The 26,363-nt window shown below is 39.6% G+C and overlaps 2 protein-coding genes across 4 annotated transcripts in view; one reads left to right on the top strand and one right to left on the bottom strand.

The window, feature by feature from the left end:
- Positions 1-17,109, top strand: part of gpm6bb (glycoprotein M6Bb) — a 29,074-nt gene extending 11,965 nt beyond the window's left edge. Inside the window, exons 2-7 of one of the 2 annotated variants that reach the window (XM_026143674.1) lie at positions 10,763-10,949; positions 11,657-11,813; positions 11,902-12,070; positions 12,588-12,661; positions 12,778-12,843; positions 15,045-17,109. In XM_026143674.1, coding sequence (XP_025999459.1) covers positions 10,763-10,949; positions 11,657-11,813; positions 11,902-12,070; positions 12,588-12,661; positions 12,778-12,843; positions 15,045-15,194 — 803 coding nt within the window. In that variant the 3' untranslated portion in view covers positions 15,195-17,109. Of the gene's footprint in view, positions 1-10,762; positions 10,950-11,656; positions 11,814-11,901; positions 12,071-12,587; positions 12,662-12,777; positions 12,844-13,229; positions 14,650-15,044 lie in introns of those variants that run through there. The other variant, XM_026143675.1, reaches the window with a different exon arrangement.
- Positions 1,997-26,247, bottom strand: ofd1 (OFD1 centriole and centriolar satellite protein). 2 transcript variants are annotated; one of them, XM_026143672.1, is made up of 24 exons: positions 26,174-26,247; positions 25,893-26,008; positions 24,719-24,922; positions 24,572-24,640; positions 24,447-24,474; positions 24,252-24,356; positions 24,022-24,158; positions 23,750-23,923; positions 23,267-23,373; positions 23,045-23,164; positions 22,552-22,625; positions 22,376-22,467; positions 22,016-22,205; positions 21,157-21,287; positions 20,906-21,017; positions 19,798-20,508; positions 19,447-19,603; positions 19,255-19,346; positions 18,397-18,516; positions 18,050-18,204; positions 17,759-17,929; positions 17,594-17,664; positions 17,290-17,331; positions 1,997-2,160 (listed from the first exon to the last, which is right to left on the bottom strand). In XM_026143672.1, the coding sequence occupies exons 2-24, from the start codon at positions 25,986-25,988 to the stop codon at positions 2,151-2,153; spliced, it is 3,168 nt and encodes a 1,055-aa protein (XP_025999457.1). In that variant the 5' UTR covers positions 25,989-26,008; positions 26,174-26,247; the 3' UTR covers positions 1,997-2,150. The 2 variants fall into 2 exon arrangements, with proteins under 2 accessions (XP_025999457.1, XP_025999458.1); XM_026143673.1 differs by lacking the exon at positions 1,997-2,160 and having other exon boundaries at positions 16,373-17,331.
- Positions 26,248-26,363: the final 116 nt, after the last annotated feature.

Raw genomic sequence — 26,363 nt, forward strand, 5'->3', positions numbered from 1 at the left:
CACGATCCGAGTCTCACACCATGAAAGGTTGACCCACAATGAAGCCTCCCACATTTGTATGAGCTTCATCATCATTCAGATTGTGTCCTCAAGTAGGGGCGTGGCGCTGTGTCCACACTGAATCTGAGCTTGCAGCACTCAGGCTTTCACATGATTATTCTCACAGCCTGTTAGTATTTTAGGTAAAGCTGAGTGCAGCCTTTCTTCTGGGCTTTATTCATTTGGTTCAGCTCATATACTGAGTTCTACTTTGTATGACTTTTTTTTTATTAAATTTAATTGCTGTAAAAGCACCACCAGTCAACATTCAAAGGATTGACACTATATCGTTTCTGATGATAACTGCAGTATTTAAGTAATACTAATCGTATCTCACTCACTTTGTAATGTCATAATTCCAGTACCGGTATCTGGTGGACAAACTAAATGACCTTATGGCACCTTAACACTGGTCATCGCCCAGTTCTCCCAGCTTCTTTAAGGACATTCAAATGTCTTCCTTGGATGTTGGTTGTCATTTATTCTGTTCTCTGTCAACATTCTGAAAATGCTCAGGTACAAGGAGTGGACTGAAAATGAGTGAAAAAAGTGCAGACAATGTCCAAAGAAAAGCCTTCAGAAGGCCTGAAGAACTATGGCTCAAGACCACTTTAAAAATTACAACAACGTCTGGCTCCTTGGAAGCAAAATGTAAAAGTATGAGGTGAACCTCAAGACCTTTGCACACCATCTTTGTATTTCAAGCCTCTATTTTAACATCTAGGCTCCATTTCGGAGCCACAAGTGACCAAATTTGATAAGTTATCAGCTAAGCTTGGTTAGCATGCTTCCTTAGATTTCACACGTACTGTCTGTTTTGGTATCCTCCTATTGAAGAGGCCATGTCCCCAATAGTACATAACTTTAAGCTATAATTAAATTTAAATGAGTGAGTACAGTTTTCAAAAAGATGGAATTTAGATATGTTCATTTCTGCTGGAGTTTTTAGCACTTTGCTTCATTTTTTCGTCCTGCTTTAGATAAAAGAAACAAAAAACAAACAAACATTACAAAAGACATGTGTCAGTAAATACTATTTATACTACTTTTTGCCCGATAGCACTTTTTCACCCAAGTAATGGATGCATTTGCTGTGATAACTATGATCTTTATGCCAAAACAAAAGTTTATTCACAGTCAGAGTTTTTAATGAAAGGCACATGTTTTTGGTACTAAAATCGAGAATTTATTAAAATAAGTCCTAAAGCACATTTTGACCTGTCCTGATCACATGTTTTAAATTTCCTTTCACACAAATGATATAAACATGTTGTTGTCCAAACACTCTTAAAGGTTTGCAGATGGATCACTGGATTGATCTTGACTTTTTAATTTTTTCTCAGTAACATGAAGCATCCAGTGTCGACCACTCCAGTACATTTAGTCCTGCACATAATCAGGCTCACTGGATGCTTTACTTGAGCTCCTGTTATACCTAATGTGAATCACAAGTGTGGAATCCACTGAATCAGCTGTTAACGCACATATGCAGAGATCAAACACTTCAAACATAAGGAACATGTTGGTTCTTCTTGCTTTAATGGGGCTGATGGTAAAAACGCTTGAAGATTAGTGCAGCATTTGTTGTTGTGGGATCCCTGCTAAGTTCACTTCCCTGACCCCCGAGGCTCCCCTCCCCTGTTGTTCCCCCTCATCTCTGAGGTCTGGTATCCGTGAGAAGACCCCACTCCAACTCTACTCCACCAGCCCCCCCTTCCTCAGCTGAAAGGCCTTTCTCTCATTAGCATGCCCCTGGGGCTTCTCGGCCTGCTGTTGCCAAACAAACACAGCCAATATCTTCCTCACTGTCTCCTCTGGTCATCTCTCATCATTCATTTTGGCCTGGCCCTGTTATTTTCATGAGTTGTTTCTCATGGTGTCGTCGTCTTGGCTTTAATTTCTCCCTCTTTAAGTTTTTACAGGTCTTTTTTTTTTTTTTCTTTGTGATTTTCTGTTTCTTCAATTTTCACATGCTGTTTCCTCTGTTGTCTCTATCAGCCCAGAGGATGCTCTGCGTCCCCGTGTAGGAAATGTAGACGTGCCTTCCTTTCATGTGTCCTCTTTATGATTTAGAAACCACCAGATGTAGGGAAGAGACCGGTCAGAGGTTGCTAATGTATGCTGCAGGAAAGAGGGCATATGGTGCAAATCAGAAGATGAAGGGTTTACCCTTGACCACAACACAACCACACAGCATGCACTCTCGCCCTCTCTTGGACTCTGGTCACATGGGAGATAGACAAAGATGACTGTGTGCATATATGCTTTCAGCCTAAGCTATAGTTTTCACCCACAGCTAAAGTAGTGACTTCCACTTTCTTGTTGTCACCAGATTTCCTCCCATTGCTTTTCTTTCTGAGACAGAGATGCCCAAGAGGAGGAGAATGAGGAGTGTGTTCATGGCATGGGCAAAGATTTCTGTGTCATTATGAGGAAACTTTAATTTAACTGTCGGTTAAGAAACTGTTGATTTATTCAAAGAGAATATATAAAAGTTTTGGTCAAGGAAGGCATGTAGTAAGCTCAAGAAAGTGCTTACCTGACAAGATCTCAAACAAAAGCTGTGATTTACTGTGGCGAGTTGCCTTAACAAGGCAGGACACAATTAAACGATGGAACATAGCAGCAAGGCAAGTGAGAGACGGAGATACAGAAGGCAGAGACATGCAGGAAGGAAAGAGAACGAGAAACGAGACTGTCAGGGGGAGAAAGGAAGAGAGAATCTGCTGAAAAAAGAAGAAGAAGAAAAAAAACCCATTTTTGCTGGGTAGAAGAAAAACAACCATGGAAACTCAATCAGACGAAAACCAAGACCAGAGGCAGGACAAAAGAGGTACCAATGAGCACTTACAAAGAGCCAGTTCAGTTCTTTTCATTGCTGTGTTTGCTGGGGCTTTAACCTTCTCCAGCATGCTTGGTTTCGTTTCAGCTTTTGCTCTTTGGGGGATTTTAAAATTTTAGACCAACATCCATGCTTCACTGTTTTGTTTGAACCAAAGTTTTCAGTTCATTTGCAAAATTGCCTGTGCATGTTGTGTGATCTAATTAGTTTAAATCTGTGGGCTGCTTTCAGCAGACTCCACTCCTGCAGCAGGAGGGACAATGTGTTGCCGCAGGTCATCATCGCGCTAGCGTCACAGGGTGCGTTTGAGTTGTGTTTTCGGGGAGGACTGATGATTAATGAGGCGGATGAGGGGCGAGGACAAAGATAAATGAACCTGACATTAGCAGTGTTACATCAATAGCCTTGAGTAGTTTGTACACTAAAGGGGGAGAGAGAGCGGGTCATTAACTTGCTCATCACCTTCTTGTAGGAATCAACAGGACTCCTTGAATTTTCTGTCGCGCTTTGTGAAATAAGACAAGCAATTAAAAAAAAAAATAAAAAATACAGTCATATGTCTCAGGTTGCTGACAATGTGATGAGGTCAGTAGCTTTGCAAGCAGATTCAAATTATCATGTTTTTTTTAGAAACAAGAACTAGCCTTTGCATTTTTTTTTAAAGTATTTTTGGTTGATGCATAGCTTAGCTATTTTAACCCAGTTAAAGAATGAAGAAAAAGAGACTCAAACTGATGACACTACAAATGACATTATAGTTAGATGACAGAGCTTCCCAGAATTCCTTATTTCCCTTCTCCCCACATGTACATAAAAAATGATGAGCCTTTACAGTCAGCACTGCCTGTTAGCGTTAATGAACACATCCTATATGTTTGTAAGTCTCCCCTAGCATGTGCAGTCAGGGGAATTGCAATCAGTCTTTAGGTTTCTCTTCTGAAATCGGCACAGTGAGACCACCTCTAACGAATTTCCATGCTCCCTCATCTCTTGAGAATTACCATTATAGCCATTAGAGCAATTTTAACTATCGCTCCACTCAGCAGAGAGTGTGGAAAAATAAGACTCTTTTTCATAAGTGGTGTTTTGGCAGTTTGCCCCAATGGAGCAACAAACAACAATACTTAGCATTAGCTGTAAACAAACACATCTGTTAGCAATGAGCCTAGATTTTTTTTCTTCTTTTTTTTAATTGAAACTGGATGGTGTTTTTAATGGAGCTGGAAGCCAGCTTGTTGTTTGGGGAACTGGGAAGAAATTGAGGGTTTGCAAACTGTTCACTATAAATTGTGTGTATCCAAGTATGTTTATATCTCTGTGGGGGTTTTGCTTGTATATCATATGCATACTTTTCTATGTGCATATGATTATGCAGTGCTTGTTTATGCTTGTGCTGTGTGTTATTCTTTGTTTGGATAGGTGCAACTGTGTTTGTGTCTGGTATGTACCAAAAAAAAAGAAAAGTCTTCCAAAACACCGCTCACATGTGGTGCACATTTCTCTGTTCAGCTAAAGCAGAAAATAGGCATTATTCCACATTTACCAAGCATCCCAGCTAAAGATTTTGATTATGATTATGTTGGCTTGATGACTGTGGCTGAGGGATTGAGGGTGGCAGTGATGCAGCAAGGTTAGCTGAAGGGGTTAGTGATGACTCAGATCTCAGTGGGCAGTGTGTGGTAACTTCATTGGACAGATAAATAAAGGAAAGACTGGTAATGATATTACTCCCTGTATGCCTACTGGTATGTGGTAATTTGATGAAACTAGATTTTGCCCTTTATAATCCCTTAACAAAATTTACAAGTGATCAAATTATTTGTTATCCAACTCCAGAAAAACAAAAACAAACATATGAAATAAGAAAAAAATATAAAAAAAATAAAGAATCAACCTGAAGGGTAATCTGTGAATCTGCCAGTCCAGTGAGACACCCAAGTTTTCTTTCTCTTCTCATTTATTGTCTCGAGCTACTGCTGGCTATCAAACAAAGGAATGAAATGCTCAAAAAATGAAGTAAAAAACGCCCAAGCAAAAAGACAAAATAACAAAACTGACACCTAGTAAATTGTGGTGCTTTTGGACCCCTGGAGGTCTTGGACCCAGAAGCAGTTCCACACTTTACTCTCATTAGCCGTATGTCTCTGTCTGTCTTCGTCTCGGTGTGTTAGAACTTCAGATTCCAGCTTGCTTTGCAACTCATGTTGGTCTTAAAACGCTATCTCATTCACACGCTGACAATCTGAGATGCTTTGACAAACAGGATCCTCCTGGAGTGTGAAGCGGCTGCTGTGGCCCATTGTGACTACGCTGTGTACAGTGCTGGAGGGGCACACAGGATGGAGCTCAGTGGTGAGCTTGTCCTGGGCCTGCAGCCTGTGGGCCGGAAGAGCAAGGCCGTGGTTTAGTGCTATTCTGAATGGCCCCTGAGAGTCCAGTGTGATGGACAGTCTGGGGCTGCACACACTGGCTCTTTGTATCCAGCCTTCTTGGACTCTCGCTTTCTTTTTTCTTTCTTTTCATGTTTTTTTTTCTATTTCTCTCACACAATGTCACCCACACAGACACTTTAAAAGAAAAATCACACAAACATCTTTTTCTCCCTGTATCCTCGTGATACAAATGTGTCAAATATAGCTTCTGTTGTAAGGCCAGACTACTACTGCTGTCGCAAAGAGATGGACAATAGAGTGAGAGGAAGTGGTTGGATGCCTAACTAGGAGTATTAGTCAGGGAGCAGGAGCATGTGAAAGTCATCAGAGGAAAAGGGTCCAATGTGATTTTCATTTAAAGTCATCCACCCAGAGCCAGTGGGATCCCTTCATTACAAGCTTGTTGTTTAGAGAGTCACCAGCTCCTACTGTTATCCCCCTGTGGAGGAGGAGGACTTTAGCTAACACAGGGATTTGCAACATCCTGTAACATCCTGTATTCAATGTAATCCCGCACTGTACTCTCAGATAACAATCTATTTTACAATAAGATACACAGATTACAGAACTCTGTAAAGTTTTGTGTGATTCGTTTGTTGGCCTTTGGACTTCTTTCATGGAGTTAGATGCAATGATCCTCTAAACTGTCCAATAACATTAAACAGGAGTTGTAGCTATGAAGAAGTACTGCTTCTTGCTCCCAGCCAAGAACTATTGTTTGTACAGTTGACCAAAACCTTTGAACACCACAACACGCATCTCCATCATAATCTTGGTTACTAACTAGTGACAGTAAACAAAAGGAAAACAAGTACTTGTTTAACATCTAAAAATAGTGAGACTCTTGTTTACTTTGCCCGACTTAATGGTTGTTACTTCTTGAGAAAGCTCATAATAGATTTTCCAGTATCATTGTTTCCTTAGAGATATTTTAGAAATGCTGTTAACATTAACCACCATGAAATGCCTTCTTAATAGATTAAGTGGTTACATTTTAAAATGCATTTTACTATATATTTAGCAGCATAAATGTCCTTTAAGCAGACTCAGTTTCAAGCCTTTAACCGAGATATTTTATTTTCCACAGCAGTTCCACATAGTTATCTCAAAATAAAACAATATGAATTCACATTTCCATAGCACATTTTTACCCACTCTGCAGGATGAATTAGGTGCATAATAACAAGTGATTACATAAATCTCCAGTGATGACGAACAGGGATGCTTGCTTGCATGCCATTGGCTTGCATTTTTCAGATAAAAGAAATATCACCAACAATATTTCACCACTAAAACCAGCCTGAACCTTTGACAAAAGGCAGGATAGAGCCATGCTTTCCTGTTGTGCATTTAGAGATGCTCTTTTGCATATCTTGGTTTTAAAGAGTGTTTATTTAAGTTACTATTACCTTATCAGCTCAAAGCAGTCTTACCATTCCCCTCTGACCTCTGACATTAAAGGACACTTTTGCCAAGAGAACTGCTGCTCATGGGATTTTTTCCCCCCCCAAACAATTCTCTGTAAACACTAGAGATGGTTTTGGGAAAACCCAGCAGTTTGGGAAATACTCAGACCAGTCACTAACCACGTGACATTCAAAGCCGTTTAAATCACCTTTTTTCCCCTATTCTGATGCTCAGTTTGAAGTTCGGCAGGTCATCTATGGCCACATGGTGCTGCCTTGTGATTGACTGATTAGATGTTTGGATCAATGTGCATTGGTATACCTAACAAAGTGGCCGGTGAGTGTATATACATTATTGAACTGATGCTGTGCTACTGCGTCAACAATGCTAACAGGCTGTTATACAGTTTGACCTGGAATGACTATCTCAGGATTCTGTCTAATAAGTAAAGCTTTGACAGAAGCCTTTGTGAATAGAGAAATAGAGCACTATAACAGTCAGACAGAACATAAATGACAACCTAAGTAGTTTAGCTGTGTAAATACCACCCATGATTCATTGTGTTATTAAATGGTAAATGGCCTGTATTTATATAGTGCTTTACTAGTCCCTAAGGACCCCAAAGCGCTTTACACATCCAGTCACACACCCATTCACAAACTGGTGATGGCAAGCTAGATTGTAACCACAGCCACCCTGGGGCGCACTGACAGAGGCGAGGCTGCCGGACACTGGCGCCACCGGGCCCTCTGACCACCACCAGTAGGCAACGGGTGAAGTGTCTTGCCCAAGGACACAACGACCGAGACTGTCCAAGCCGGGGCTTGAACTGGCAGCTTTCTGATTACAAGGCGAACTCCCAACTCTTGAGCCACGATCGCATATTAAGCATAACTTAAGTGATAGCTTAAACATATCAACATTGTCAGTTCTGTTGGATAGCTGCTTAAGGACAGTGATTAAACAGACTGTATAATGTAGATTTTCTCTCTTTAATTGCACTTAGTTGGATAAGCAGATTCCTGCCTTGGCCATGTCAGGTTAATATGAACCTTTTGCATATATTAATTTGACTGAAGATTGCCATGATATGCCTATATGATTTTTTGCATTTTATAATTTCAGATTTCCTTATGTGTTTGGACTTTCTTCTCATTTTCAGATCTAGTAAGGCAATTAATAAAACTATTATACCATGGCATCTGGTGGTATGTTGCCAGATCTTGATCTAATATGGGGAGAAAAAGGTTCACAATATGGCATTTACTACTACTTTTGTCAATTTGTTTCTAGTATTTAGTTGGTTTTGCACTTGGAAACACCTGCATGCCACAGAACTGTAAACATTACAAAAGAATAGGGTGGTGCATAGTTGTGAATAGAGACTTACGTAGTCTTGATTGGGGCTCGGGAAGTTGATTTTTAGCCAACATTTCCCAGTGTGTCAGAGCTACCTGACAGTACCCTCTCCTTCTTTATTTAAGTGGACTGTATTTACTTTGCAGCTGGGCTCAATATCCTGTCGAGCTTTGTGATCTGACTCCCAGCAACCCACTCTCCCTGCCTGACATTTTCATTACAGAAATGTGGGCTATGGGGGAAGCTAGCGACTCTGCTGTGGGGTATGCTCATTGAGTTGTGGTTAACATGCTGCCATGGCAACTCCTATTCATTCACTGTGGGATAGAAATGTTTTTAATCGCCCTGTACTACACAAACAGTCTGACTGCAAAAGTATTGACCTAGCAGCCATATATCTGTAAATTTCTTTTGTCAAGGAAGGCAAAGCACATGGACACAAATCAGCTTTCAGTATCCCAATAGACATTTGGTCTCTTACCTCAAGAAAAAGATAAAAAAGGAAATGGACTGGTTCCTATATAGCACCTATTTACTCAAGTTGAGCACTCAAAGCGTTTCTTACTTTTCTCTCTGATATTCTCACACACGCCAATGGATGCATCGGGGGAAACTCGGGGTTCAGAATCTTGACATATGGACTGGAGAAGCCAGGGATTGCTCCAGTGACCTTCCCACTGGCAGCTGACCTATTCTGCCACCTCATCTACTGCTGCCTTTCTGTTGTTGGATGTTTACAGTTAACAGATACTCACAGACTGGCATAAATCCCTATTCTAATGAATGCACATATAAGAGCTTTCTTATCGTTTATAAGTATTAGCTTAAATACGAAAGCTAACTGGTGAAAACCAGCCCAAAGAACACTTTGCAGAAAAATGTGACAATTGCAATTCTACTGCAGAAATGAGTACGAGTAGACTGTGTTTTTTGGCTGGGGTCACCATGTGCTAAGCTTTAACATCATTCTGGGTGTGAGGTTATAGCTTTATGCTAGCTTGTTTTTTGTAGATCGTTGTAGAGCTGGTGTTGTGTTCGCAGCAGTGGATAGATTTGTCTGCCTGGGCACAATATTCATTTTACCATCATGCCATTATCCTGTTCATATCTATCTCCCTATGCAAATACTGAAATCTGATGATTGTAGGGCAGAGGGCATATTTGTTTTTGTTTTTTCCTTCTGATTAGCCAGTATAATTGATGAATTTGATTGAAATGTTAATATTGAAAAAAAAAAAATAGATCTGCAAACAGTGCTTAAAGAAATCAGGGCAACCATGTACCACACACAATATGGTGACACTATACCCAGTTTCCCCGAAGCATGTGTTGCATATATTGATACTGATACGTTCTAGGCAACATATGGTCTAAGACTGATGTATTTTTTGGAAGTTAATTATCCGCCAGTCCAATGCTACTGGTCAACTGATGTATTGGTATTATTTAATGGACATTGTTGTGAAGATAATTAATCATCTAAATGTAGACAGTGTTAATACAGTTTATACAGAATTGTTGTTTTGGGGACTTTGTGACAGTGCAGTTTGCTTATTGTTATTAACACTGGACACATAGCAACATGGACATGTGTCTGTGGTTACCTGACATATAAATCTAAAATTCCTTCTACATCTGGTTTGATGTCCAGAAAAATTTGACTGGTTAGCTGCTAAATATTTTACTGGTTTCATCAGCAAGTCACTAATCTGGTTAGTTGCTGCTGCTTGATGCCCAATGAGTGATCGGTACTGTAAAAACATTCTTTCTAACAGCGTTAAATGTATTAAATAAAGATGGGAAATCAGGCATAGGCCCAGGTGTGGGATTCAAAACATGAACAGACAGTGACCTGGATGTCCTGTGGCTGTACAACATCCTGTCATACACATGTGGATCTGATTGTAAAAAGGCTGCGGCTTGTTTGCGTTTTTCCACAGACAGTGTGTTGTGATGACTGGGCTCCGTTTCACAAGGCACAAGAGCACATAGGATCAAACAGACTCATCTAGGTCACTTCATTTCCCTCATGTTTAGCTGCCATTGATTTCCTTTAAAGCTTGATACACATGCATCGCCCTGACCTGCTGGATAGCCATTAGTGGCCTGTGAGTGAAGTGATGAATTGTCAACTGAAACGTTACAGCAGTGCAGATTTAAAAAAAAACAACAAAAAAACAACCCCTCAGTGGCACCGAGCAAACTGTTCCTTTTCCTCATGTGCTTTGCATTGCAGTTGTTTTTGAAGGAAGTGCATTAACCACAAGAACATGTTTTGAAAGTTGTTTTGAACAGATGTGCTGGGACTGCCTGCACCATTTCCTTTTGTAGCAATGACGATGAAACATCATTATTTAGAAAATTTAAATTGTAATTGATTACAAAATGATTGTGGCAGACCAGTAATAAGTTCAGAGTATGCGCTGCCTCTTGGGTAATGTGCCCTGGGATAGGCTTCATGGATGAATGGATGATTAATGTAACGAATCATCTCATAATTAATTTTTCTTTGATTCGTATTCCACAAGCGAAACACGCTCCCTTTTATGGAAGTGGGGTCTGATGCTGACATTAATTCATTTCATTGCCTTTCAAAGTGAAATGATTTGGAATAAAACATGATGCTGAATAACACCTGCTTTTCTTTCTTTCTTTTTTTTTTTTTTTTTTTTTTTTTGCACAGGTTGCTTTGAGTGCTGCATCAAATGTTTAGGCGGCGTGCCCTATGCATCTCTGGTGGCTACGATCCTCTGCTTCTCTGGTGTCGCCCTATTCTGTGGATGTGGCCATGTGGCCCTCACTGGCACTGTGACCATCCTGGAAAACCACTTCTCCAAGGTCACCAGCGATAATGCCATGCTCACTGACATGTAAGTGGCCTCATACTCTGTGTGCTCTAAATAGCTGCATCAAATGTTTGCCAGAGTCTGACAGATGGATTACTTACTTGGCAGTTAGTCTGATTTTTTTTTTCTCTTTTAATATTATTTCCCCTTTAATATCAGATGTATTGTACGTCATGCTCACTGGTAAAAGTGTCTCTGCATAAGCATTGCAGTAAACACAAGTCCAAACCATAAGATGGATAGCGTTTTTAATGAGGTTGACTTTATGTAGGCTATTTTTAGATGACGTTGTCTCCCACATTTACCTTATCCATGAGAGCAGTCCTAATATGGACCCTTTTTTTTACAATGCAGTCCATTAGTCCTGACAATAAAAGACGAATAACATAAAACAGGACTGCACATATGTTTTGTGTTTGGGTGGATTTAGAGTGCACTGTTTAATTTAAGACGTCCTCAGTCTGTCTCTTGGTAGATGATTTGCAGAGACACGCATCACCTGTTGTCTCCACATTTGGGCTTATTGTCTGTCCACACTGAGAAACTGTCTGTCACAACAATAAAGATGAACCTTCTCTGTATAGAATACATGCATATGCATTGTATGGAACTATTTTTAGCTTCTTTTCTTTTTTTTCTTTTTTTTTAAAGGCCGGTTTTGGCCAACGTTTTGAAACTTATCCCAGCTTTATTGGCACAAATAAACTCATATGTAATATTTCCTTTAACAGAATACAGCTGATGCAGTATATCATCTACGGCATTGCTTCATTTTTCTTCCTCTATGGGATCATTCTGCTTGCTGAGGGTTTCTACACAACTAGCGCAGTCAAGGAACTGCACAGCGAGTTCAAGACCACCATCTGTGGACGATGCATCAGTGGAATGGTATGTAAATACCACACTTTTTTTTTTTTTTAAATAGAGCACACTTTAAAAAAGGTTTAATGACACTGTGACATTCCTGTGTCTTTAGTTTGTGTTCCTCACATACATCCTGGGTGTGGCATGGCTTGGTGTGTTTGGCTTCTCTGCTGTGCCCGTCTTCCTCTTCTACAACATGTGGTCTACCTGTGCTGCCATGAAGTCTCCAATGGCCAACTTCACAAACATTGATTCCATCTGCGTGGATGCCCGTCAGTATGGTGAGAGAACAGCACTGTTTTTCTTCATTGAGATACTCAGTGAATAGCTTCCTGTTAGTATACAGACCAATACCGTATTATACACACCACTGTTACTCCTTATAAGAAAATCAGGTCTGTGTGGGGCCTCATTATTTTTGTTTTAGTCTACAAAGTTCAGACTAATAGACAAATAAATGCATAAAATAATATAGCCTACTTATACATACTCTCAAATGGCACATGATAACTATATAATTTATATATAATTTTAGGTAGGTTACCCCCAGGGTTATAATATGTTTCCATTATAACGTTAAGTGCACAAGTTGAGCCTAATGACTGCTGTCTTTGCAGTTCTTATGATGGTGAGGAAATCCTCATGTTTAAAGTTGAGCATGTCTCTGAAACACTGAATTGTTATCAGCTTAGTAGTACTGCAGCTCGGCGTTGTTTCTTAGGTTTGATCATGATTTGCATGAGACAAGGCTACTATTGGTTGCAGGTGTAAAGGTGCTTTTTAATTTTATGACAACAGGAATTATCCCGTGGAATGCCACACCAGGCAAGGCCTGTGGATCAACGCTAGGTGACATCTGCAACACCAATGAGGTAAGGCGTGCTTGTGCAAACATCACTCATCCCGGAAGTGGCACACAGAGCAGGGTGACATAGGATTCTGTTTATTGAAGACTAAACACTGTTAACGCTGCCTGTCTTTTTTTCAGTTCTACCTGTCTTATCACCTGTACATCGTAGCGTGCGCCGGGGCAGGAGCCACTGTCATCGCTCTGGTAAGCTTCCGTTTGGTCTCTCCATCCTCACGTTTTAGTCCATCTTCACATGGTTTGTATTAGCAGGTCATGTGTCCAGTGCTTTTCTTCTCATTCCCATATGGTTAATGTCTTTTCCAAAGCTCCAACTTCATTTTGCTGTTTACCCTCAGCTTAGATGGACATGACCCTATTTTGAACAGTTGCTTTTTTGTGCCATGATTAGGATTCTTTTTTAGAAATGACACTTTAAAAAAAACTGTTAGAATTCTATAAAATTATACTTCATGATCTTTAACATTTTACTGCTGCAAACTTACTGGCCACTTTACTAACTTGTCACAATATTAGTGACGAGGAGGTCACTGGCATGTACTCTTACCACCTTTTCTGTTCTCTTCCACCAGCTGATCTACATGATGGCTACTACTTATAACTTTGCTGTTTTGAAGTTTAAGAGTCGAGAAGACTGCTGCACTAAGTTTTAAACCGTTTTAGGAACACAGTGCACCATTCAAGGCTGTGCTGAGTAGACACCGTTGCCACTGACAACAGTTGAACTAAAAAAAAAAAACAACAAAATCTGAGAATAGCAAAAAATCAACATCTCTCCATTAGTAATCACAAGACATGTAAATAGCTGACTGTATACTTCTCTTAGCATTTGGTATCCAGGGATAATGCTCGTCTGAGGACACCTGATGAGAGTTGTCTTCAGAGTGGGATGATGGTGTTTAGTTGACTGGTTTGTTCTGCTTTCCTTTATACTTACTTATTGAAATATGTCACCAGCAGAATTTTTTTTTTTTTTTAAATAGAAATGTGCGCAGCTAGAAATCCACAATAGTGTTATTTATATTTGTAATTTGTGAAGGTGGTTTTGGCCTGCACAAACCACATGAGTAAGTTAGATTTAAAAAAAAAAGACACACACGCAGCATTAAGAATGCAGTTATTCACCTTCCATTAGCTGGCGAGCTTCAACTCCTGAGACACTTGTAAAACAAGTGTGCAGGTTTTAAAAAAGCTGCCATTCTGAGATCTGATAAATACACTAGACTGCACGTGGCTCATATAGACGTACAACACGTGGGCATCTGATGACGAATATTGAAGGTGTTCTCAGGCTTAATATTTTTTGATTGACAGATTAGCATTTTGGTGTGGATGGATTTTAGTACAAACAATCTGTAAAATGAGCTGTGATGGCGGCAAAAGTGCCTTGTCCTTGTATTTCTTTGGTTTATTTGCTTAGCCTTAAAATCTTTCAGAACCGATGTGTGAAACACGGAAAACCTTCAGTATTATTAATTTTTTGGGTCATGAGTTAGATTCTAAACTGAACTAAAATGTTTTATTCAATGTGTTATGCTGATGAGTATTACCACAACCAGCTGTGTATTGTAGAATTCAAAGTAACTGCACATATGGAAAGTAGCAGAAATAAAGGGTTAGGCCAGTACCGTGCATATAGATCTGCATGAGGCCCTATTACTCGGATTAATTCCATGTATTTTATAAAAAGAGAAATGATCCTATTTTAGAGTACAGTATTTTTTTTTTCTATGAGAGCTGATCCTGATATTACCCCAGCTACGAAGTTGGCGTTTTGTTTCATACATTTTCCTTTATTCTTTCTCAAAGTGCCATTAAAGAGCCATTTGTTTTTATCTTAACACTGAGCCTGCATGCTTACAGTTTTCAGATACTTTGATCTGTTTATAGTTACTTATACTCCATATTTCATATATTTAAATTTCTCCTAAGTTTTTCAAAGACTGTAGCTTTTACTTTCTTTATAAAATAAACAATCTTTGTTTACAAAAAGAATCCCCACCTGGTCTATTTATTATATATCCTACAGCTCAGATTTGCAAATTTCAGAATCTTGTGCTTTGCACTAACCTAAGCTTTTACAGCTCTGCTCATTTTGCATGTACAGCCTCTCGCTATCTTCCTCCACTCATCACCTCATCTTTTAAGTGTCATTTCTGTAGTATTGTGTGTAGCGAGGTAATAACGCCGAGTATTAGTAATGATTGTAACAGCACTGTTACAATACCCGTAACATTTCTTTTTCCACAGTGTCTTTTTGTTAAAAAAAAAAGCATAACTTTACATTCGTGTATGTCCGTAATGTACGTACTGTAGCTCTGACTCCTGTAGCTTGCTTTGCATCTTTGACATGCTCACCGGCCATCCACCTCACCCTTCTCTTCCAGATCCACTTCCTCATGATTCTCTCAGCAAACTGGGCCTACCTTAAGGATGCCAGTCATATGCATGCCTACCAAGACATCAAAATGAAGGAAGAGCGGGAGCTGCAGGACATCACCTCACGCTCAAAGGAATGCCTCAATTCCTACACATAAGGATATTTCAAGCTTACAATCCACACGCACACATACATAAGCACACATACTTACAATAACAGACACTGTGGCCAACCACTGTGGGCCCTCTGGACCAAGGCGACTCTCAGCTAAAATAACATGCCAACTGACACTGTGCAGTACTAACCAGGCTCCTAACAGACTAATGCATCAGTGTTGCTTTCTGCACTAATTGTTTCACAACTGCTCTGTGAAGTTTCATTCATGCTAATTTTTATTTTTCATTTTCTGTAGGGAAGAGTGATCTGAGTTCTGATGTTCGTGTGTTTTTATAACCTTTGTTGTATTTTTTGCTGGTGAAGCTTGTGACATTGCACTATTCCTACACAGCACACCAGTGTTTCAGTCTTGCTCGATCCTTCTTTAGTTTTCAGCTAAGGAAGATGAAACATTTTGGTTTTTGTTCTGTTTTGCAGATGTATTATACAAATGAACAGCCTTACATCCAGAGTTGTGCATCACACCATACTGACCTTTTTAGGGAAAGTAAACCAGATTCTTTTATAAAATAGTTGGTAATACATGCACTATAAATCTATAATCCTTGATGATTATGAATTTACTTGCATTTCCATCTCAGTTGGTGATTGTCTGAATGTTGTTCATTAGTTATGGATTTTTCCTGTACAGCTACTTAAGTCATGGCCTACATTACCTCTACCTCAGGTGAGCACTAGAGCCTATGGACAAACAATTCCCATTGCAAGGTGTAAAATAAACCAATTCCAGTTGTAAAAAGATGTCTCAAAGATATAGTAGATAGGTTTGTGTAGCTACACCCCCACACATGCACAACAGTTCAACTGATTCACAGTACTATAGACTTTGGATAATGCTACAAGAAAAACTTACTCTGACCTGTACGTATTCATTTAGGCACATAGGAGGGAAAAACAAAAACATCAGTAATTGCCAATGAAGAGTTGTGATGGCTAATAATATAGCAGTGATTATCTGCAACATGCACAATATGATCAAAAATGACTTGATTTAACGGAAATCCTATTGATAAGCATAACTATGTCACATGTGTTTGTTACAATTTGAAAACAGAACTGAAGAAGTTCAGTTAAATTTATTACAGGTCAAATTTTTTCATTTCTTACCTTTTTTCACAATTTTCTATAATTGTATATTAATGTGCAATTTTCACAATGTTAAAATAACAACTTGTAATCTTTATTAGCTGAGTTACAGGGATAATTCGAGATGTTACTTTGTTGTATAAAGACGACCACTTCTGTGGTGACCTGTGATGTACAGTTATGTACACTGACTTCAGTAGTTGGCAGTGTTTGCCCATTTCCTGTTTTTCTAACAGAATATAAAGCTATGTAGCACATTAGTTATAGATCTTTTTTTTAGGTTCTTTTAATCACTTGAGAAGTATACTTTATTGTTTTGTTGCCTGATAGTATGCCTGTATTTTCTATGTATGTCAAGGGCTTCCTCATGATTAACTGATACTTAACTTTCCAACTGTCAAGCAACAATTAGCCACAACAACAGTCCTTTAAACAGTTGTATAAAATTATAAATGGTAAATTCAGCCAAAGTATGAATGCCAGTGTTAAACAGTATCTGTTTGATACAGTGGTACAGACCCTACAGTGCTTTATGTAGGACTGGCAATAGGTGTGGTCGAGCGGATAGATGACAGATGTACATGAAGGTAATGTACGCCACATCTTGTCTTTGTATGTTGTGTTTCCTGTTAAATGAACCAAAAAAGTAAATACAAGGCTATATATCAATCACCAGGAGGACAGTAATCAGTTAAAAGAAAACAAACAAAAACCATCCTGTCTGACTGGAAACCCCTTTATGAAACAACTTCACCGGCCTGTTGACTGTTTTTATGAAAATAAATAAAAATGTTTTTTTTAAAAACGTTCTTCCAATTGTGGTGCTTTTGTTCTTTGCATGATAGAATTGATTGGTATACAGATTTAAAAAATGCATTTATTTGAATTTCATACAAAAAAGAAAACATGTAGGACTGATAAGCAAATTCTTGAAATATCTGTTTTTATACACTTCAGATTATGATGCCACAAACTGATTGTCAGCTCACCAAAAATCATCATCTTCATCCTTGTGTGAATATGCTGCAATGCTGAGACAAAATTGAGTTTATTAGTGAAAGCCTCGAGGGACAGAGTTAAAAAAAAAAAAAAAAAAAAAAAAAAAGTAAAACAGTTTAAAATTAACAACATGAATCCAGAACAACAAAAAAAAACCCTCAAGTATAAAGTACGACCATGATAAACCACAAAAGCAATTAAATGTTATTGAAAGAGGCTTATGTAAGTCCTGCACAGCTTTTGAATTAGAAAGCGGAAATAGTTTGTCTAGCCAAGTCAACGGTTTTAATTTACCTGTCTTCTTTATCCTCAGTCAAACTCTTGGCCTCTGGGCTTGCATATTCTGCCTCTTCTCTTCGAGAGCTCTGTAGAAAAAAACAATCCCAAAGAACTCCAGTCTGCATCGAGTCTCCTGTTTCATTTGTACAGAAGCCTCAGACAAACATGGATGCAACTTACCTGTGCATGTTGCTTCCCTCTTGCTTCCAAGACCATCTTCATGTATTTGTCCAGTGGATTTTCACTTTTAGACTCATTATATTTCTCTCCACTGATTTCTTCATCTACTCCTTTCTTAACCCCGGTTTCTTCTTCTTCTTCCTGTTTTGGATTTTCCACCTCTTGCAAAAGCTGATTAGAATGGGATGTTATCACATTAAACATTCATTTAAGGTCGCCTTTATGAGAAGTTTAGATAGTTTAGCTTATAAAAAGGATTTCTGCAGGAAGTGGGTCTAAGATAATCATTACCATCTCTTTCTCTAGTCGCTCAAGTTCTTGCAGCTCTCTCTCTCTGGCTTCTTCCTGCTCCCTTTGTCTTTTTTCTTCCCTTTCTTTCCGCTCTCTTTCCCACCTTTGTTCTTCATCTTCTTCCTTTTCAGATTCAACCAAACTTTGTGGGAGTTCTAGAAATAACATGAGTCATCCTTTGTCAATTTGATCCTTTGGGTTTAAAGAGCAGTTTACTGAAAATTGGCGGCAAAATGAGCCAACTGATTTTTACAGTTTGACTTATGATGTACAGTAAAAAAAAGGCTTGTATTGTCATTGGAAGTCAAGAAAGATTATGAATCGTTGATGAGAGAACTAAGACTCACCCGTTTGGCCCTGTGAGTCTATTAGGTCTTTTGGGAGGTCTTGTGGGTGGGGGCCAGCAGGGGCCTCCTCGGAGAGAGGGACAGCAGTGTCCAGGAGAAGCTCTGGAATGTGGCCGGGCTCTGGAGGGAGACATGCACAAAGAGATCTTTTATGCCCCACCATAATGCAACAGGGCCAGAGGACCAGCACAGAATACATAATCAGCGGTCCTTCATCTTCACCATTGTGCAGGGCCACTGAAAGGCCAGTCACACACTCATTAAAAAACAGCCATCCAAAAATTCTAGGCCTCCATACTGGATACATTACACATTTTGTTACATTAGTGATTAAACACTATCAACATATAGTTAATCATTTTCTAGAAATATATTCTAGTGACAGATGGAGCAAACAGAAATTAATCACACAGCACACTTTTCAGCACTCGCATCATGCACAGCAGTCATGGAATTAAAATAAACAGCACATAAACTATGAGTGTTTATCCTGGGATACAGTGAAGATTTTCCAGTATAAGAGGAGAGCTATACTTCTACAATAGATCCCCAGGGAACTTGTCATCTCCACTGAATGTCTTGTAGCTAGTCAAACAGCATGAAGCACTACTATAAAAGAACTTTATGTTCTAACAGTTTAAAAGTTCCCCTTTGATCACAATTTATGGCCCAGAACCTCTTCCTCAACAGCAATGACGCGACCAGACTGCTGAAGCTCAAAGTCGGTTGTATGAGTCACGTACACTGCAAACATTGGCTTCAGAAATACATGACCACATTCTATTTGATTATGCTTTAAACAATAAGGGGAAAATACTAAACAAAAATCAACTAACAACAATGAACAACACTGAGTACCTGATAATCCTCCAGTGAGATCTTCAAGGCTTATCTTCTCAGGCTGTGGGGAAGACTCTGAGCTGGAGAAGACTTGCTGTAGCTTTGGTGGACTGAAGGACACAGTGGCAACATAGGCATTGGTATTCACTGTCTCATCATAAAATGTATGCGAAACACTGCACTGTCCTTGAAAGTGATGCCAGATGATACCTGGAATGGTCGCGTGCTGTGCTCCTGAGCTGAGGACTGCGAGGTGGACTGAGCTCGGAGGACAAGTCCTCTGAGGTCACCACCTCATTGTGGAGGGCAGGAGAGAGCTGCCTGTCAGACGACAGCTGTGGAAGCAGGACTGCAGACACGACTGGCCCTAACAGAAGGAAGGACTTAATATTAAAAAACACATCTGAGGTAGAAACGTGCTCAGAGACTGATGTGTAAAGATCTGGACAGACTGACCTGAATTTTCAAATAATTTCCATAGAAAATATACAGTTTACATGCATGTGTGCAGCATATAAGCACTGAGAACATAAATCATTATTCAGTTTTTTGACATATTACCTTCTGTAAGCTCTCTTTGAAGATTATTCTTGAAGGAAGATTGTGTTGTAGGGGATGGGTGCTTGGATAGAGCCAAGCTTTCATCTGGAGCGTTTCCATTTTTTAGGAACAAAGGCTCGGTCAGCGAATAGAGACTGTGGTCAACAAAACATGTGGCCTGTGGCTGGTTATGATCTTCTGAGAAGGTAACTCTTGATTGTGCAGATGGTAAAGTCTTTCTGGTGCCATTGGAGGGGGATTGGATAGACTGAGGAGACAGTGGTCTGTGTGAGATCTTTGGTTTGTGGGCTAAGTGACTGTGTGAACGGAGAGGGTCGTGTTTTCTAAGAGGAGAGTCAGGGAAATGAGAAGGATGTGGTTGTTGTGGGGAAAGAGGTCTTGGGGGAAGCATGTGTGAGATGGTGGAGCGCACTGCCCTCTGCTGGTAGTTCCTGTAAGCTTCCTCTAAAGTCTCAGCCTCCCTCTGCAGCTCCTTGATCCGAGTCTTAGCTTCAGCTACCAACTCCAAATCAGAATCTGGTACATCACTCCAAGGCGATTTGCTTCCTCCCAGATTGCCATCTATTTCACAAACATCATAACCCACCCTGGCCCTCAGCAGAGTTCTGTCCACATAGATGTCAGGAGGAACCAGCTTGTCAGCGCCGAGCTCTAGTACAGAGCGATCAACAAGAGATGGTTTGGGATTACGCAGCACTTCATTTTCAAGAGCTGCCGGGATCACATGAGTCGCACAAAAGGAAGAGAAAGGGGAAAGGCAAACACGATGAATGTTGAGTACTACTACAGAATACAATCCACCATGAAAAATCAGAAAACTCCCCCAAAGCTAATTAGAAATAATTACATGGGGCTACACCAGAAATAGGCAGTTAAGACTAGAGTGTTGATTTCTTTCTTGCTTTTACTCAGTTTTCTATAAAGACCATCAAAAATACAAATAAAAGGATGAATCAATATGTGCAATGTGTAACTGTGTACAGAACTGTATGAGCTAGAAAAGAAAGCAAGCCTGCTTATGAAAAGCAAAAATAAAGTCAACTGTACTTAAAGCAAGATCATCTGATGTGATTAGCCACATTAACAGGGATGCCACATCAAAGTGTACCTTGCTGAGTTTGGTGAAGCTGCATTTTAATGTCCTCAACATGGTTAGCCATCCACTGGGATTTCTCTTTACACTCTATCAGCTGAGCTTTGAACTGGGCACATTGCTCCATCTGCAGAAAAAAATGGACACAAAAGTGAACGACATGTATATTTTTTGATAACCAGAGATTTGAGGGCATACTGCGAACACAAATTCTTCAAGGTGAAGAAAAATTGTTTCCCACAGCAAGGAGCTGTGATGTAGCTGACCTCACTCTGGAGCTGTGCCTGCAGCACCTGTTTCTGGTTGTCAAATTCTTCCGCATCCAATCTGCGAGCACTCTGTAGCCTCTGAAGCTCCAACTGCAAGGATAGTTGCTCTTTGGATGGTTTGCCCAAATCTGAGACAGGATATATACGACTTAAAACATAACATAAAAGTACAGCTCATTTCCCCCAATGCATTTGTCTTCAGTGGGAAAACTGTCAGATGAAAAAGCATCTGGTTTTGTATGGAGCAGTTCTTGACCAGCATGACATTACAGCACATGGGGCCCATTATCATGTCACTGCCTTTTGTTAGCATTGAGGAGAGAGGCCCACTGCTCCTTTGCCCCATCTTTAGACAAGATGAATACTGTAAGCCTCAGAGAGAGGTAAGATTTTCTTTGCCATGGGTAAAAGGACCTCTGTCTCTGCTCCCATTCACTCATCCCCCTTTCCTCATTGGCTGTCTGCAAAGCTACAAACAAGACACAGAGGCCCTACTTTGGCAGGCGAGACACATTCAAGAAGACTCAGCTCAGCCAGAGGCAGTGGGATAAGACTACCAAAAATGCTTCACAGTACACTGCACCTTACACAGTTCACAATGAGCCTATACTCATGCACTCTGAATGCAACACAGGAACTTCAAGAACCTCGCTTATGGCAAAGACTGCAAATATTCAGACTTACCAAAACTAGGATTGCATTTTAGACACAATAAATCTGGTTATATAGTCCCAGGCTATAAGATAATCAGATGTGCATTATTATAAACAGAGTATGCCTGATTGTGTTTTTCATGTTTTTAACTGAATAGGGACACTCTCCTGGTAGACACTCGAGAGCAACCACCACTCTCTACCTGCATGAAGAAGCCGTTTCTCCTCTTGGGCCTCCTCCAGCTGTTTCTTTAGCAGCTGCAGCTGCCCCTGCAGCTCTGCTTTCTCTTTTGTTAAGCGGGGGTAGTCACTCATGCTCTCCATTCTTTCCCTTAACAGCTCCTTCTGTTGAGTCAGCAGAGAAATCTGCTGCTGTGCTGTGTCTAACTCGATCTGGAAAAACAATCCCGCGAGGGATATTAAAAGCATGGGAACCGAATCGCACTGGATGGCATGCATTTATCACAGAATTAAACTGAATGCTAATATAATTATTTATCATTTTGCCTCACGTCCACTGAAAATGGTGAAGTTAACAAGGATGGATGGATTTGGGTCTTTACCTGCAGCCGCTTCAGCTCTGAGCACGTTTTACTGTGGTCCTCCAATTTGGCATTAATTGCAGCTGACTCCTTTTGGATACGGACAGTTTCCACTGAAAAATACACAGATGTGAAAGCAGACAAAGCACAGGCAACAGAAAATTGGTCATAAATCCTTCACTGACTGACATACTTGCCTTTGTTTCTGTTCTCACTTTCTGTGAGCTTTTCTGTTCTCTTGATGTAGTCCTCCTTTAGTTCAAGCTGATACCTGATTTAAAGACAAGATGAGACATTTAAAAGCAGGACTAAAACTAAACAGTACAAGACAATGTGACTTGTTGTTCTTTCTACATTACACAAAGCAAATACTCGACCTAGTGATCAACTACAGATTTGCAAAAGCAATGTTGTCCTCTGTCAAATACATGGTAAAGTCCTCTTGTGTATGTTACTCTATTAATTGCTGTTGCTGCTGATAGCTCTATTCTTTTGATAAAAAGAAAATCACTTAAGTTAAATAAAGGTTGGTACATTAATTAACTCAGTGTCATTGAGATATATTTACTGCTTTATTTAGCAGGAAAATATTTGAAATTCACCAACAGGATTACTGTATTGATTTTTATGTCACAGATAATGATGATAATGTATACTGTATAGTATACACACAGTACTGACAGCAAGTACCTGGAAAGTTCATTCTTCAGCTTCTGGTCATACGTGTCCTCCATGGTTTTCACAGCCAGTTCTCTCCTCCTCAGCAGCTCTTCAGCTGTCTTGATCTTCTCCTCATGGATTTGACAAGTCCTATTACCATAAAAAGACAACAGCAATAACTATGAACCTGTGACCACAATGGAAGAGTGCAGCATCATTTCACTCAGATAAATAGTCATAAAAAATTCTTACTTTTCGAAGGCTTCTCTTCTCATCCTCAGCTCATTTTCTCTGCTACGTAGTGTTTCAATTTCCTTCAGCACTGACTGTCTCTCAATGTATAAGTTCTTTTCTTCAATCTATAGAGAAGCGAAGTGGAAATAAGAGATAATTAGTCTATCTTAAATTTAAGGAGAAATAATTTGAATGTAAACTGTAATGCTCAGAACCACCCATAATCAAATTGCAGTGGGATATAGAAGCCTGATGCCAAATCATACATACAGCTCAGGAAATGAGCAGCAAGGTTTGAGGACTGAGAACAATTTAAAAAGATCAAGTGATAGCCAGTAAAAGAAAGTTAGGTAAGAAGGCCAGAATCCTCAAACTGACACCAGAACTTTAAGGTGATATTATTAGTAAAATATTCATCTGGGTGTCAGACCTTTGAAATCTTACATTACATGTTCAAGGTTTATATGAGAAAAAGAGCACCTCATTGTAGCAGCCATTTACCTCTTGCTGTTTTTGCAACCGATCAATAGCATTTTTCTCTCGCTCCATCAGGGCCTTTGTCTTCATTTCATAAGTCCTCTCCAGCTCCTGCTTCAGCCTTTCAAATTCTTTATGAAATTTGGATTTTTCTTCCATCCTCACCTTGGCAATTTCAACTTCTTTAAAATGTTCTATCTACAAAAGAAGATGAAGAAAAAAAGACAACATTGAGGCGACCCAACCTGGAGGAAAACTATGTGACCAAATAAACCATGTTTGTTACGAGTGTGTACCTTTAAGTTCATTTCTGTTTCCATCTGCACTTCAATGTCTTTTCTATACGCAGACAGTTTTGACTGTAATGGAAACACTTTGTCCTCATTGTACCCCAAACCCTCGTATTCCCGATCTATTGTTTTCATCTTCTCTACTGTGAATGGAAAGACAGGGAGAACACATTAAAACTCTTTGTTGGAGGGCATGAATATAAAAAGGCCAGTCACCGTCAGATATCAGTTCATACCAAGAGACTCTCCATAACTTGATAAACTTGTCTGAGTGTCGGCATCGTGGCACAGGTTCCGAGTATAATGATCTGTTAGCTGTGTTAGAAGGCTGATCAGGAACCCTGGTAAATAAAGACATAATAAATCACTGGAGAGACTCTCGAACAAAAGCAGTTTTATTAGAAGTAGAAGGAACAGGACACTGTACATACCCCTATCATGGTTTTCTTTATTTGAAGACTGTAAGAAAATAATAATGGCGCTTTTATTAGTAATTACACTATGTCTTAATACTTATATCAAAAAGATGTTCGAGGTTCAAAATAATTATAAATACCAATGACTTGTAAAGGTTTGATTCAGGGCGTATTTTAAGAAGCTGAAGAAGGTCTTCTTTTGTAAAAACCTGTAAAAGTAGATCAGAGACCTTCATCTCCATCTTCTTGACACCTCAAGCTACATGTACATAAAAAGTCATACACACCTTGTCTTTAGATAATCCGCTTTCAGGATAGAACACAGAAAGTGTGTACTCATACCCAGAGTTCTGGAGATGATCTGCCACTATGCTGTTACAGGCTGAAACTAAAATGGGTTCATGTTTCACATGTGCTGGCCTGGGAACTGGTTCTTGGCCTGCCAAAGCTGGGTACTTTAACTCCTGGATGAGCTGATTTCGCAGCTGTGCCTAAATAAGATCCGAATAGTCAAAGAGAAGGATGAAGACCAAACACTGAACATTGCTACAGTGCTGTGAAAAAGTATTTGGCCCCTTTGATTAACTGTAATTTAACACCTTTTTTTGTAAAGTCGAGCTCAATTTCACTATCCACACCCTGGCTGATTACTGGCAGACCTGTTGAATCAAGTAATCACTCAAACAGAAGCTGTCTCACAAAGTGAAGTAAGCTAAAAGATCCCAAAAAGCAACACATCATGCAACACGCTATCAGTGTGGAAAGAGTTACATCACCACTACTAAAGCCAGTCTCACTATCCAATTGTTAGAGCTATAAAAAGTGGTGACCTTTCTGAAGAATGCCCAGCCTACCAGAATTACTCTAAAAGCAAAATGACAACTCATTCAAGATGTCACTGAGTTCCAAGGAGAAAACCACTGAGCAAAAGGCTCAGCTCACATTTGCCAAAAAAACGTATTGATGATCCTCAAGACTTTTGGAGAAAGCGGAATAATGAGACGAAAGTTTCACTTTTTGGAAGGTTTGAGTCCCATTACATCTGGCTTAAAACTAACACAGCATTTCATAAAAAGAACATCATACCAACAGACATGGTGGTGGTAGTGTAATGGTCTATGATCTAGAAAGTCCTGAAGGAAAATGTCTGGCCATCAGTTTATGCCCTGAAGTTCAAGCACACCTGGGTTATGCAGCAGGACGATGATGAGAAACCTGCCAGGAAGTCCACCTCTGGATGCCTCAAAATAATGCCAGATGAATGTTAAATTCTAATTGCTTTGACATAACCGTAAACAGTCCATAAATGCTTAAAAACCTTTCAATGTGGATGAATTTAACAATTGTGCAAAGAAGAGTGCACTATAAGTCCTCCATGGTGATGTGAAAGAAATCGAGAAAGGCAAATACTTTTTCACAGCAATGTATAATAATAACAGCACCGTTATTAACATTGCTTACCTTGAGTGTATCAAGAACTCCTTTACTTTTAAAAGTCTGATAGAGTCTTTTCCTCAGCTCGTCAGGGGATAACGCATCTTCCTTAGAGGAGGACATAGCTGGGATCTTTGAGAGACCTGACATAAAACAAACAGAAGCAGACAATTGGACGACGAGTGTGAGAATAAAAACCTTCGCTTTCAAAAACTTTCCCAAGTATTATTGGTTGTTATCAAAATTGTATTCCTCTATCTTCGCAACATGTGCACCATGTGTATCTTAAGAAGAAGAAGAATACTCACCTGCCTGACGACCACAAACCTTCGCGTCTCTTTTCTTGTTCTTGAAACATTTAAATCCACCGTCAACGGAAAAGCTTGGTTCCGTGCATGCGCATAATTATGACGTCACGTCGAAAAACCAAAAATGTATTTATTTTAATTTAATTATATGCATTCAGTGTTTCATATAGCATTGTTTCTAAAAGTGCGT

The sequence above is a fragment of the Astatotilapia calliptera genome, chromosome 16 (genome assembly GCF_900246225.1).
Source record: "Astatotilapia calliptera chromosome 16, fAstCal1.2, whole genome shotgun sequence".
Taxonomy (NCBI): domain Eukaryota; kingdom Metazoa; phylum Chordata; class Actinopteri; order Cichliformes; family Cichlidae; genus Astatotilapia; species Astatotilapia calliptera.